The 13050-nt window shown below is 39.7% G+C and overlaps 1 protein-coding gene across 1 annotated transcript in view; it reads left to right on the top strand.

Moving 5' to 3' along the window:
- Positions 1-5033: 5033 nt before the first annotated feature.
- LOC133655234 (uncharacterized) overlaps positions 5034-13050 on the top strand; it is a 9109-nt gene continuing 1092 nt past the window's right edge. The window contains exons 1-3 of the mRNA XM_062055205.1: positions 5034-5138; positions 9123-9574; positions 9634-9834. Coding sequence (XP_061911189.1) covers positions 9193-9574; positions 9634-9834 — 583 coding nt within the window. The 5' untranslated portion in view covers positions 5034-5138; positions 9123-9192. The remainder of the gene's footprint in view (positions 5139-9122; positions 9575-9633; positions 9835-13050) is intronic.

Raw genomic sequence — 13050 nt, 5'->3', positions numbered from 1 at the left:
TTTTCTCTCATGCTCCCCATGGGGACATCACTTATTTGTCTCGCCCCCCCCGATCCCCCGCCCCAACCCCCATGAAAACTTTTTTTTTTTTCACGCCCTTCCTTGGGAACATACATTTCCTCTCACGTTCCCTTGGTGACATAATTGATTTCTCTCGCCCCCCCTGAAGACGTCATTTTTTTCCTCACGCACCTCCATGGGAACATACATTTTCTCTTATGTGCCCCTTCAAGACATCATTTTTTTCTCATGCACCCCATTGTCGACGTGATTTTCTCTCACGCCCCCCTTGGGGACATCATTTCTTTCTCTCGCCACCCCTTGAAAATGTAATTTTTTCTCACACCCCTCCTTGGGAACATACATTTCCTGTCACGTCCCCGTTCGAGACATAATTTCTTTCTCACGCCCCCAAAGGGAGAATTTTTTTTGTCACGCCCCCTTTGAGACACAATTTTTTTCTCACACACCCCATTGTAAACGTAATTCTCTCTCACGCATCCCTTGGGGACAAAATATCTTTCTCACGCACCCCATTGTAGACATAATATTCTCTCACGCTCCTTTTGGGGACATAATTTATTTCTCATGCCCCCCCCTTGGAGGCATTTTTTTTCTCACGCTCCCCTTGGAGACATATTTTTTTTAATCTCACGTACCCTTTCGAGACATAATTTTTTTCTCACGCACCCAATTGTAGACATAATTTTCTCTCACACTCCCTTTGAGGAAATAATGTCTTTCTCACGCCCCCAATGGAGACATTGTTTTCTCATTCCCCCTTTGAGACATAATTTTTTTCGCACACACCCCATTGTAGACGTAATTCTCTCTCACGCACCCCTTGGGGACCAAATAATTTTCTCATGCACCCCATTGTAGAAATAATTTTTTCTCACGCTCCCTTTGGGGACATAATTTCTTTCTCACGCCCCCACTTGGAGGCATTTTTTTCTCACTTCCCCCTTGGAGACATCATTTATTTTTTCTCACATGCCCTTTCGCGACACAATTATTTTCTCATGCACCCCATTGTAGACATAATCCTCTCTCACGCTCCCTTTGGGGACATAATTTTTTTCTCATGCCCCCACTTGGAGGCATTTTTTTCTCACGCCCCCCTTTGAGACATCTTTTTCTTTTTTTTTTTTATCTCACGTACCCTTTCGAGACATCATTTTTTTTCTCATGCACCCCATTGTAAACATAATTTTTTTCTCATTTTCCCTTTGAGGACATAATTTCTTTCTCATGCCCCCCCTTGGAGGCATTTCTTTTCTCACCCCCCCTTGGAGACAATTTTTATTTTCACGCCCCCTCCCAAATTGAAATACAATTGAGAACATGATATTATTTATTTTATTTATTTATTCGGAAAAACGCTCTTTGAGAGCATGTATTGTTTTCTCACGCCCCCCCAAAAGATGTTAATCCACCTCACCGCGCCTCCCCAGAAGCACTGTTTATAGCCACACATGATACTTCTCCAGAGAAAGTCTGCTTTTTTATTATTATTATTATTATTATTATTATTATTATTATATTATTATTTAACGGTTGCCTTTATGTTGTTGGCATTGACATGGTTTTAATCATTTCTACTTTCAATGCTTTATTTTGTATTTTTTTTGTACTCAAATAAATTCAAACAAAAAATGAAAATGTTGTTGTTGTTGTTTTTTCAAGTGAAATAAAGTAAATAGGTGTAAAGTAACGGTGAAAGTTGGAATGTTGACATTAAAAACTAGAGGGGGCTGAATGTAATATTTTGTAAGCCGATACAGATGACTTGCTGCTTCTCAAGAATTATACCAAAAAACAGATTATTGCATTTTATTTTATTTGTAATTGATTTTAATGTAGTTTGTACACACCTGTGTTTTCTCTGGTGCCATTTCTTCAGCATCAGGCGTCTATTCAAAATGTCCTTTTTTGTAGCTGATAAAAGTTTGATGTGTTAAAGCGTGACATTATTTATCCTCACCAAATGTTTGATGCAAATATTACATGGAATGTTTTTTTGGCTTGGGTGTATGTATTTTATTTTATTTTATTTATTTTTATTTTTCATAAAGAAATACAATCATGTGTGCTTACGGACTGTATCCCTGCAGACTGTATTGATCTATATTAATATATAATGTATATATTGTTTTTTATGTGTTTTTAATTTAAAAAAAAAAAATTAAAAACATTTTTTATTTTTTTATTTCTTGTGCGGCCCGGTACCAATCGGTCCGTGGACTGGTACCGGTGGTTGGGGGCCACTGCTCTATATGACAGGAGAAAGGCTGTTTTTAAAGGCCTACTGAAATGATTTTTTAAAATTTAAACGGGGATAGCAGATCCATTCTATGTGTCATACTTGATCATTTCGCGATATTGCGATACAGCTTTCTTCTTTGCAGTCTTCATTGTTCATTAAACAAATTGCAAAAGATTCACCAACACAGATGTCCAGAATACTGTGGAATTTTGAGATGAAAACAGCTCTTTTTTGTATTGGGACAATGGTGTGCCAATACTTCCGTTCACTCCGTGACGTCACGCGCATACGTCGTCATACATAGACGTTTTTAGCCGGAAGTTTAGCGCAAAATTTAAAATTGCACTTTATAAGTTAACCCGGCCGTATTGGCATGTGTTGCAATGTTAAGATTTCATCATTGATATATAAACTATCAGACTGCGTGGTTGCTAGTAGTGGCTTTCAGTAGGCCTTTAAGGTCCTTCTGCAAAAAAGCTAGTCAAAGATCCTCTATAAGACAGGAGAAAGGCTGTTTTTAAGGTCCTACTACAAAAAAGCAAGTCAAATATCCTCGATATGACAGGAAAAAGACTGTTTTTAAGGTTCTACCACAAAAAAGCTAGTCAAAGATCCTCTATATGACAGGAACACAGATGTTTTTAAGGTCCTGCTCCAAAAAAGTTAATCAGAGATCCTCTATATGACAGAAAAAAGGCTGTTTTAAAGGTCCTACTACAAAAAAGCGAGTCAAATATCCTCTATATGACAGGAAAAAAGACTGTTTTTAAGGTCCTACTACAAAAAAGTTAATCAGAGATCCTCTATATGACAGGAAAAAGGTTGTTTTAAAGGTCCCACTGCAAAAAAGCGAGTCAAATATCCTCTATATGACAGGAAAAAGACTGTTTTTAAGGTTCTCCCTCAAAAAAGCTAGTCAAAGATCCTCTATATGACAGGAACACAGATGTTTTTAAGGTCCTACTCCAAAAAAGTTAATCAGAGATCCTTAATATGACAGGAAAAAGGCTGTTTTAAAGGTCCTACTGCAAAAAAGTGAGTCAAATATCCTCTATATGACAGGAAAAAGACTGTTTTTAAGGTCCTACTACAAAAAAGTTAATCAAAGATCCTCTATATGACAGGAAAAAGGCTGTTTTAAGGTCCTACCGCAAAAAAGCTAGTCAAAGATCCTCTATGTAACAGAAAAAAAATCAGTTTTTAAGGTCCTACTGCAAAAAAGTTAATTTAGAGATCCTTTATATGACAAGAAAAATGCTGTTTTTAAGGTCCTACTGCAAAAAAGCTAGTCAAAGATCCTCTATATGACAGGAAAAAGGCTGTTTTTAAGGTCATACTGCAAACAAATTAATCAGAGATCCTCTATGTGACAGGAGAATGGCTGTTTTTAAAGTCCTACTGCAAAAAAGTTTATCAGAGATCCTCTATATGACAGGAGAAATGCTGTTTTAAGGTCCTACTGCAAAAAAGCTAGTCAAAGATCCTCTATATGACAGGAAAAAGGCTGTTTTTAAGGTCCGACTGCAAAAAAGCTAGTCAAAAATCCTCAATATGACAGCAAAAAGGCTATTTTTAAGGTCCTACTGCAAAAAAGCTAGTCAAAGATCCTCTATATTACAGGAAAAAGGCTGTTTTTAAGGTCCGACTGCAAAAAAGCTAATCAAAGATCCTCTATATGACAGGAAAAAGGCTGTTTTTAAGGTCCGACTGCAAAAAAGCTAATCAAAGATCCTCTATATGACAGGAAAAAGGCTATTTTTAAGGTCCGACTGCAAAAAAGCTAATCAAAGATCCTCTATATGACTGGAGAAAGGCTGTTTTAAGGCCCTACTGCCAAAAAGCAAGTCAAACATCCTCTATATGACAGGAGCACAGATGTTTTGCGGTCCCACTGCAAAATTGCTAGTCAAAGATCCTCTATATGACATGAGAAAGGCTGTTTTTAAAGCCCTACCGCAAAAAAGCTAATCAAAGATCCTCTATATGACAGGAAAAAGGCTATTTTTAAGGTCCGACTGCAAAAAAGCTAATCAAAGATCCTCTATATGACTGGAGAAAGGCTGTTTTAAGGCCCTACTGCCAAAAAGCAAGTCAAACATCCTCTATATGACAGGAGCACAGATGTTTTGCGGTCCCACTGCAAAATTGCTAGTCAAAGATCCTCTATATGACATGAGAAAGGCTGTTTTTAAAGCCCTACCGCAAAAAAGCTAGTCAAAGATCCTCTCTATGACAGGAAAATGCTGTTTTTAAGGTCCTACTGCAAAAACGTTAATCAGAGATCCTCTATATGATGGGAGAAATCTAAATATTATATTGGCTTTTACAATTAAAAATATATTGCCCCGCATTCTTACATTTTTCAACTTTTGGGGGGAATTTATTGCATATTTTGTGTTTTTGCCATAAAAACAGCGTTTTCTTTATATATATAAAAAAAGGTGATACATTTAACAGAAATTAAAAATAAAACTATTGTATTGGTTTTGAAAATGAAAAATATTCAAATGGGACACTTCATGTTTTAATTTTTCAATGTGTGGCCTTCAGAAAAAAAGTATGGCCAAGCCTTCTTTTAAAGTATAACCAAACAAAAGTATATATATATATATTTTTAAAAATACATTACGCTTGGCATTACCCGGAAGTACGGCCTCCTTCCCGTCCCTCGGCAGCTACTCTGACCAATAGCGAGTCACTCCTGATTGACTGACGTGTCCTCCGACCAATCGGCGCTCGTGTTTGGCCTCCCCGGCAGTGGTGCGCGTCGAGCTGATTTGCAACCCGCCGAAGCAACAGCAGAGAAGAAGGGAAAATGTCGCTTGGCTCGACGAGGACCGTTCTAGGATCAGTGTGACCGCGCAGCGACTTGGTGAGTGGAACCGCCGTCACTAGTTGCTTCGTCGACGCCGCCGACGCTGCTTCGCGTTGCGGGTCCGACCCCGGAGAGACGCACGCTTCTCTGAAAAAAAACGTTTTATTTCGAACCGCGGTACAAAACTAGCAAGACAATGGCGGCCATTTTGATTGGAACGTGAAAACGTTGCAATGTTTCATTTCGGTCGGTTAAAAAAAAATACAGCGAAGTAACTTCCACTTTGTGTTGTTTTTAAATAAAAAGAGTAAAATAGCCCTAAAGTGACCCCTGACTGAAAGAAAACCTTTATTTGAGTTTTACTTTTCTTACTTGTAGAAGCAGTGTAGTGACGTCATCACATCGCATTTAAAATTGTATTATCTGATCATGCAACATGATATTCCAATCTTTTTTTTTTTAATTATCAAAAGTAAATATTTATACATCTGCAGAGTAAATTAATGTAATAATTACATATAATATTTTAAAGACATAATTTTCTCTCGTGCTCCCTTTGGGGACATCATTTCTTTGTCATGCCCCCCCCCGGGAGGAATTTTTTTTCTCACGCCCCCTTGGAGACATAACTTTTTTCTCACGTACCCCATTGTAGACATAATTTTCTCTCACACTCCCTCTGGGGACATAATTTATTTCTCTCTCATTTTTTTCTCCTGCCCTTCCCTTTGGAGTCAATTTTTATTTTCACGCCCCACTTGGAGGCATAATTTTTTTTCCATCGTGCCCTTTCGAGACATAATTTTCCCTCCCGTACCCCTTTGTAGACATAATTTTCTCTCACACTCCCTTTGGGGACATAATTTCTTTCTCAAGCCCCCCCTTGGAGGCATTTTTTTTCTCACGCCCCCCTTGGAGACATATTTTTTTCTCACGTGCCCTTTCGAGATATCATTTTTTCTCCCGTACCCCATTGTAGACATCATTTTCTCTCACACTCCCTTTGGGGACATAATTTCTTTCTCACGCCCCCCCTTGGAGGCATTTTTTTTCTCACGCCCCCCTTGGAGACATATTTTTTTCCCACGTGCCCTTTCGAGACATCATTTTTTCTCCCATACCCCATTGTAGACATACTTTTCTCTCACACTCCCTTTGGGGACATAATTTCTTTCTCACGCCCCCCCTTGGAGGCATTTTTTTTCTCAGGCCCCCCCTTGAAGACATATTTTTTTCTCACGTGCCCTTTCGAGACATAATTTTTTCTCACACACCCCATTGTAAACATCATTTTCTCTCACGCTCCCTTTGGGGACATCATTTCTTTCTCATGCCCCCCTTTGGAGGCATTTTTTTCTCACGCCCCCCTTGGAGACATACTTTTTTCTCCTGCCCTTCCCTTTGGAGTAATTTTTTATTTTCACGCCATTGAAAATACAATTGAAAACATGTTATTATTTATTTAATTTATTCATCCGTACAAACTACTCTTTGAGAGCATGTATTTTTTTCTGTGAGTAATAATTACATATAATAATATTAAATTAACTTTATTTTTAGAATATACAGACTGCTAATAAAAACAAAAAACAACTTCAGACAACCCTGTTAGGCTCGTGAATATAGTTCATTTATTATTATTGTTAGTGTGATATTTTGTTGGAACCTCAAATATTTAGACTTTTTCTGTTTTCATCCTCCTCCATGATGTTTAATTTCATGAAAATAATATTCTCCCGCCCCTTTAGGACAGGCACACCGCTGTGTTTGAGGTCCTACTACAAACATTCTAGTCAAAGATCCGTTATATCCAAGCTTCCTGTAGGGGCCGCTGAAAATATCTGTTTTTGTTTGCGGGGGTACTCCGTTGTAATACACTTTTCCACCACTTGTGGCAGTAATGACAGTGTCAAACAAGTAGAAGAAGTCTGGCGCTAATATCACAGAGAAGTTTCTTTAGCGCCAAAATTATGACTAAAGTGTTGAAGCGGTATTTTCATTTGCACTTTAATTTTATTGGCAGTTTAATTAACAAGCAAATATTATCAATCTAGTTTATTTAACATAATTATATGCACATTTATTTTTGGAAAGTCCCTTCTTATGCAATACATGTTGTTAGTACTTTTGTTTTTAATCAGCCTGGCCTAAGGTTTATGTGTTAAATAATTTAGAATATTTGCAATCAACACATGTTTTTTTTAAAATCATTTAACAAGGTTGGTAACTATAAGTAGGTTAGATATAATTACTGAATACGATTAAAATCAAAAGTAGATTGTTCATTTAATGTTACTATTTTAGTGGGCTCTGGCCCCCTCTGTAGTGGAAAAGTTAGGCCCTGTGGTAAAAAAAAGTAAAGAACTCCTGCTCTATATGACATGGTTACCGATGTTTTTAAAGTTCTACCTTAAAAATGCTGATCAAAGATCCTCTATATGACAGGAGTACAAATGTTTTTAAAGTCCTACTGCAACAATGCTAGTCAAAGATCCTCTAAATGACTGAAGCACCGCTGTTTTTAAGGTCCTGCAAAAAAGCTTTTTAAAGATTCTTTACATGACAGGAGAAAGGCTGTTTTTAAGGTCCTTCCGCCCAAAAAAAGCTAATCAAAGATTCTCTACATGACAGGAGCACATATGTTTTTGCGGTTACACTGCAAAATTGCTGGTCAAAGATCATCTATATGACAGGAAAAATGCTGTTTTTAAGGTCGTTCTGCAAAAAAGCTAGTCAAAGATCCTCTATATGACAGGAAAAATGCTGTTTTTAAGGTCGTTCTGCAAAAAAGCTTGTCAAAGATCCTCTATATAACAGGAGAAAGGCTGTTTTTATGGTTCTACTGCAAAAAAGTTAAGAGATCCTCTATAAGACAGGAAAAAGGCTGGTCAAAGATCATCTATATGACAGGAAAAAGGCTGATTTTAAGGTCCTCCTGCAAAAAAGCTATTCAAAGATCCTCTAAATGACAGGAAACAGGCTGTTTTTAAGGTCCTACTGCAAAAAAGCTGGTCAAAGATCCTCTATATGACAGGAAAAATGCTGTTTTTAAGGTCGTTCTGCAAAAAAGCTCGTCAAAGATCCTCTATATAACAGGAGAAAGGCTGTTTTTGAAGTCCTACTGCAAAAAAGCTAGTCAAAGATCCTCTACATGACAGGAAAAAGACTGTTTTTAGGTCCTACTACAAAAAAGCTATTCACAGATCCTCTATATGACAGGAAAAAGGCTGTTTTTAAGGTCCTACTGCAAAAAAGCTAGTCAAAGATCCTCTACATGACAGGAAACATGCTGTTTTTAAGGTCGTTCTGCAAAAAAGCTTGTCAAAGATCCTCTATATGACAGGAGAAATGCTGTTTTTAAGGTCCTACTACAAAAAAGCTATTCAAAGGTCCTCTATATGACAGGAAAAAGGCTGTTTTTAAGGTTCTATTGCAAAAAAGTTAATCAGAGATCCTCTATATAACAGGAGAAAGGCTGTTTTTAAGGTCATATGGCAAACAAGTTAATCAGAGATCCTCTATATAACTGGAGAAAGGCTGTTTTTAAGGTCATACGGCAAACAAGTTAATCAGAGATCCTCTATGTAACAGGAGAAAGGCTGTTTTTAAGGTCCTACTGCAAAATAGCTAGTCAAAGATCCTCTAAATGACAGGAAAAAGGCTGTTTTTACGGTCATACTGCAAAAAAGTTAATCAGAGATCCTCTATATAACAGGAAAAAGGCTGTTTTTAAGGTCATACTGCAAAAAAGTTAATCAGAGATCCTCTATATAACAGGAAAAAGGCTGTTTTTAAGGTCCTACTGCAAAAACGCTAGTCAAAGATCCTCTATATAACAGGAGAAAGGCTGTTTTTAAGGTCCTACTACAAAAAAGCTCATCAAAGATCCTCTATATGACAGGAGAAAGGCTGTTTTTAAGGTCCTACTGCGAAAAAGCTAGTCAAAGATCCTCTATATGACAACACAAATGTTATTCACTCCTAAACTTTGAACTGAACATGAGTGCTGGACTTCAGCAAACATCTGGTCTTGTCTCGTAGGAAACATCTACTGTGGCCAGAGTGATGATGAGCCTCCTAAAAGTGTAAAAAAAAGGAAGCTAACTTCAAGATGGAGCAGTCCACCAGGGTCCTGGGTCTGGATGCTCAGGGCAACATGGTCTTCACTGTGGTGAAGCCGGTCATGGGACTCTTCCAGGTGTCCTCAGACCACGCGGGGTCCGTGATGCAGGAGAGCTTGGGTCTCCAGAGTCTAGCTGACAACACGCTGATCCTCCCTCCTCCACAAGACCACGTCCAGCTGGAGACCACCCACATGGACATGGACGCCCTCCAGCCTCACCTCCAGCCTCAGATGCAGGTTTCCGCCCCGGTCCAGACCGAGGAAGAGGCCCAGGATCCGGGACCTCCGCAGAACTCCGACTTCCCCACCCAGATGCCCTTTGCAGAGGTGTCCTCCCTGCTGGACCCCAACATGAAGGGCTCCAAGGCTCGTAAGTCGACTAATCCCGCCTCCATGAGCGTCGTCATCCATGCCCGCCATTTCTCTCAGGCAAACATCTCATCTCCTACGAGGAGATCAAACGCCGCCTGCAGGCCCCGGAGAAGATGTCCCTGCGCTCTCTGGCCGCCTACACCCGAGTGAGCCGGGGGCCGGCCAGCAAGAAGACGCTCTTGGAGTCCCTCAACGTCCTCGGCCTCACGCCCAGCACCACCACCTCCGTGTCCTCCTCCTTCTCCAAACTCACTGAAGGTTAGAACATCTCCTCAAAGTGCGTTATTTATTTACACATTTTCACTTTCTATATACTCTATTACCGAACAGGCTGTTTTAAGGTCCTGCTGCAAAAAAGCTAGTCAAAGATCCTCTATATGACAGGGAAAAGGCTGGTTTTAAGGTCCTACTGCAAAAAAGCTAGTCAAAGATCCTCTATATGACAGAAAGGGGCTGTTTTTAAGGTCCGACTGCAAAAAAGCTAGTCAAAGATCCTCTATATGACAAGGAAAAACTGTTTTTAGGGTCCTACTGCAAACAAGTTAATCAGAGATCCTCCAAATGACAGGAGAAAGGCTGATTTTAAGGTCCTGCTGCAGAAAAGCTATTCAAAGATCCTCTATATGACAAGGAAAAGCTGTGTTTAGGGGTCCTACTGCAAAAAACACATTTCGGAACCGGTATCGAACGAAACCCATTTCAGGACCGGTATCGAAAGAAACACATTTCGGGACCGGTATCAAACGAAACACATTTCGGGACCGGTATCGAACAAAACACATTTCGGGACCGGTATCGAAACACATTTCGGGACCGGTATCGAACGAAACACATTTCGGGACCAGTATCGAAACACATTTCGGTACCGGTATCGAAACACATTTCGGGACCAGTATCGAACGAAACACATTTCGGGACCGGTATCGAAAGAAACACATTTCGGGTCCGGTATCAAACAAAACACATTTCGGGACTAGTATCGAACGAAACACATTTCGGGACCGGTATTGAAACACATTTCGGGACCGGTATCGAACAAAACACATTTCGGGACCGGTATCGAATGAAACACATTTCGGGACCAGTATCGAAACACATTTCGGTACCGGTATCGAAACACATTTTGGGACCGGTATCGAACGAAACACATTTCGGGACCGGTATCGAAAGAAACACATTTCGGGTCCGGTATCAAACAAAACACATTTCGGGACTAGTATCGAACGAAACACATTTCGGGACCGGTATTGAAACACATTTCGGGACCGGTATCGAACGAAACACATTTCGGGACCGGTATCGAACGAAACACATTTCGGGACTGGTATCGAAACACATTTCAATCAATCAATCAATGAATCAATCAATGTTTATTTATACAGCCCTAAATCACAAGTGTCTCAAAGGGCTGCACAAGCCACAACGACATCCTCGGTACAGAGCCCACATAAGGGCAAGGAAAACTCACATCAGCATCAAAACACATTTCGGTACCGGTATCGAAACACATTTCGGTATCGAAACACATTTCGGTACCGGTATCGAACGAAACACATTTCGGTACCGGTATCGAATGAAACACATTTCGGTACCGGTATCGAACGAAACACATTTCGGTACGAAACACATTTCGGTACCGGTATCGAAACACATTTCGGTATCGAATCACATTTCGGTATCGAAACACATTTCGGTACCGGTATCGAAACACATTTCGATATCGAATCACATTTCAGTATCGAAACACATTTCGGTACCGGTATCGAACGAAACACATTTCGGTACCGGTATCGAAACACATTTCGGTATCAAAACACATTTCGGTATTGAATCACATTTCAGTATCGAAACACATTTCGGTACTGGTATCGAAACACATTTCGGTATCAAAACTCATTTCGGTATCGAAACACATTTCGGTATCAAAACTCATTTCGGTATCGAAACACATTTCGGTATCGAAACACTTTTCGGTACCGGTATCGAACGAAACACATTTCGGTACCGGTATCGAATGAAACACATTTCGGTACCGGTATCGAACGAAACACATTTCGGTACGAAACATATTTCGGTACCGGTATCGAAACACATTCCGGTATCGAAACACATTTTGGTACCGGTATCGAAACACATTTTGGTACCGGTATCGAAACACATTTCGGTACCGGTATCGAAACACATTTCGGTACCGGTATCGAAACACATTTCGGTACCGGTATCGAAACACATTTCGGTACCGGTATCGAAACACATTTCGATATCGAATCACATTTCGGTACCGGTATCGAACGAAACACATTTCGGTACCGGTATCGAAACACATTTCGGTACCGGTATCGAAACACATTTCGATATCGAATCACATTTCAGTATCAAAACACATTTCGGTACCGGTATCGAACGAAACACATTTCGGTACCGGTATCGAAACACATTTCGGTATCGAAACACATTTCGGCATCGAAACACATTTCGGTATCGAAACACATTTCGGTACCGGTATCGAAACACATTTCGGTATCAAAACACATTTCGGTATTGAATCACATTTCAGTATCGAAACACATTTCGGTACTGGCATCGAAACACATTTCGGTATCAAAACTCATTTCGGTATCGAAACACATTTCGGTATCAAAACACATTTCGGTACCGGTATCGAAACACATTTCGGTACCGGTATCGAAACACATTTCGGTACCGGTATCGAAACACATTTCGGTATCGAAACACATTTCGGTATCGAATCACATTTCGGTATCGAAACACATTTCGGTATCGAAACACATTTCGGTATCGAAACACATTTCGGTATCGAATCACATTTCAGTATCGAAACACATTTCGGTACCGGTATCGAACGAAACACATTTCGGTACCGGTATTGAAACACATTTCGGTATCGAAACACATTTCAGTATCGAAACACATTTCGGTACCGGTATCGAACGAAACACATTTCGGTACCGGTATCGAAACACATTTCGGTATCGAAACACATTTCGGTATCGAATCACATTTCGGTATCGAAACACATTTCGGTACCGGTATCGAAACACATTTCGGTATTGAATCACATTTCGGTATTGAATCACATTTCAGTATCGAAACACATTTCGGTACTGGTATCGAAACACATTTCGGTATCAAAACACATTTCGGTATCGAAACACATTTCGGTATCGAAACACATTTCGGTATCGGGACAACCCTATATGCAACTATGATATTTGGTACTTGTTGATATAGAGAAATGTGCTGTTGTAGACATACAGTATGTCTAGCTTGTGTGCTATTGTGTGCTCAGCTGTTGTGTAGCTGCTCGCTCCCAGGATAGCTACCACATTTGTCTTTTGTAAAGGACTTGACTAAAACAGAAGAAAAGACCAACCTTGTGTGTTTATTGGAGGACATTCAGATGTAAGGCAGCTAATATTGCTGATATTTGACGCGAGCCGATACTTGTTTTTA

The sequence above is a fragment of the Entelurus aequoreus genome, linkage group LG08 (genome assembly GCF_033978785.1).
Source record: "Entelurus aequoreus isolate RoL-2023_Sb linkage group LG08, RoL_Eaeq_v1.1, whole genome shotgun sequence".
NCBI classification, from domain to species: Eukaryota; Metazoa; Chordata; class Actinopteri; order Syngnathiformes; family Syngnathidae; genus Entelurus; species Entelurus aequoreus.
The sequence above is the reverse complement of the archived record's forward strand: the minus strand, read 5'-3'. Positions and strand labels throughout refer to the sequence as shown.